Source organism: Anneissia japonica, unplaced genomic scaffold (genome assembly GCF_011630105.1).
Source record: "Anneissia japonica isolate Jap-2015-1 unplaced genomic scaffold, ASM1163010v1 scaffold3709_len703521_cov189, whole genome shotgun sequence".
Classification (NCBI taxonomy): Eukaryota; Metazoa; Echinodermata; class Crinoidea; order Comatulida; family Comatulidae; genus Anneissia; species Anneissia japonica.
Window position 1 is genome coordinate 636496 of NW_022694779.1, and position 1442 is coordinate 637937.

General features: G+C 32.0%; 1 protein-coding gene across 1 annotated transcript in view; it reads left to right on the forward strand.

Moving 5' to 3' along the window:
- LOC117101306 (DNA-directed RNA polymerase II subunit RPB7) overlaps nt 1-1179 on the forward strand; it is a 4888-nt gene extending 3709 nt beyond the window's left edge. Inside the window, exons 6-8 of the mRNA XM_033241273.1 lie at nt 301-372; nt 502-535; nt 704-1179. Coding sequence (XP_033097164.1) covers nt 301-372; nt 502-535; nt 704-717 — 120 coding nt within the window. The 3' untranslated portion in view covers nt 718-1179. The remainder of the gene's footprint in view (nt 1-300; nt 373-501; nt 536-703) is intronic.
- Nucleotides 1180-1442: the final 263 nt, after the last annotated feature.

Below are 1442 nucleotides of genomic sequence, written 5' to 3' on the forward strand. Positions count from 1 at the left end.
TATTTACACAGATGAAAAAAATCAGGAAAACTGGAAGGAGAAATACATAAGAAAAATTCAAATAATGGGGGAAGACAGCCAGGGGGGAAAATAAAACCACCTCGATTTTGAGTCTACTCAATTAACAAGTCTTCCCATGCTTTTCCAGATATAGCTTTGGCTTTTGTTGATAGTCGTCCTTAAACATTTTTTAGATCTCGGATCTCCCGCGGACTGCCTACTTACCAGTGCCATATAGGCACATATTATGTAAATATTCTGTTTTGTTGATTTTGTATTTTCTATTTAACATTCATTTAGGATATGGTGATTCAGCAGGAGGATGAAATTAGGTTAAAGATTGTGGGAACCAGGGTAGATGCCTCAGATATTGTGAGTTTTTTAAATTTTTGTTTTGATCGTTTTGCGTATACTGAGCTGCATTGATCTGATGATGTGCGAGACTGATATTACTGTAAAGTTAATAATTTTTTTTTTGTTTGTTTGTTTTTGCTTTCATAGTTTGCAATTGGATCACTCATGGATGATTACCTCGGTAAGAAACTATTTATATTGATATTAATTAATTTTAAATATATTTTATTATCTATCACGAGTATACTCGATGGGTGTGACTGCATCTCAGTTAATGTTTATTTTATTACGTTTATTGTAGTTGATATTTACATGATTATAATCATTTTCAATTATTTTTTTCTCCCAGGTCTTGTGAGCTAGAAGCTTTTGTTATTATTCGTAGGAAATATCATCCCTGCTGAAAAGTTGTTACTATGACAGCAATTGATGGATTCCTGTCAGATAGAGATAATGGCAACCAGTGACATCTTCACAGATTTGAACTAGGCCATTAACAAGCGGATGTAAATATTGTGCTGCTTAGCAAATTCTCTGATGGGAATCATTGCAAAGAATAGAACTTCTACATGTAAATGTCAAAGACTCAAAGCCTATGTTACTAATAACAAGATGTGACATACATGTGTAATGTGCTTTTGAATCGATGCACAAAGGCCTTGTTATACTTCTTTTGTACTTGTTTGTTACAGTATTTATATTCAAAGTTCTAATTTAGGATTATAATTACTTGTGCAGGACGAAGAAGACAGATCAAAGCAATGTGGATGAATATTGTATGTTGAGTGCCTGATAGAGTGAATAAAGAGAAAAATAGAAAATGTGTTCTGACTTACTGTATTTCATTTTTTGTTGTTGAGCAAACCATCAAATTAATAAATAATAACATTTGATCAAACACTAAAGGCAAAGTACTCAGCTCTCTGAGGGAATATCTAATCACACAATTCTACTGTATTTTTATTATATTAAAGCCCCATTCCCGGCAAAATTTCACTAAAAATTGACTTTTTTTAGAAAATATGCATTTGCATTACTCCAATTATTATAAATCATGGAAAAATATTGGCATGAATTTTAGTTTTACG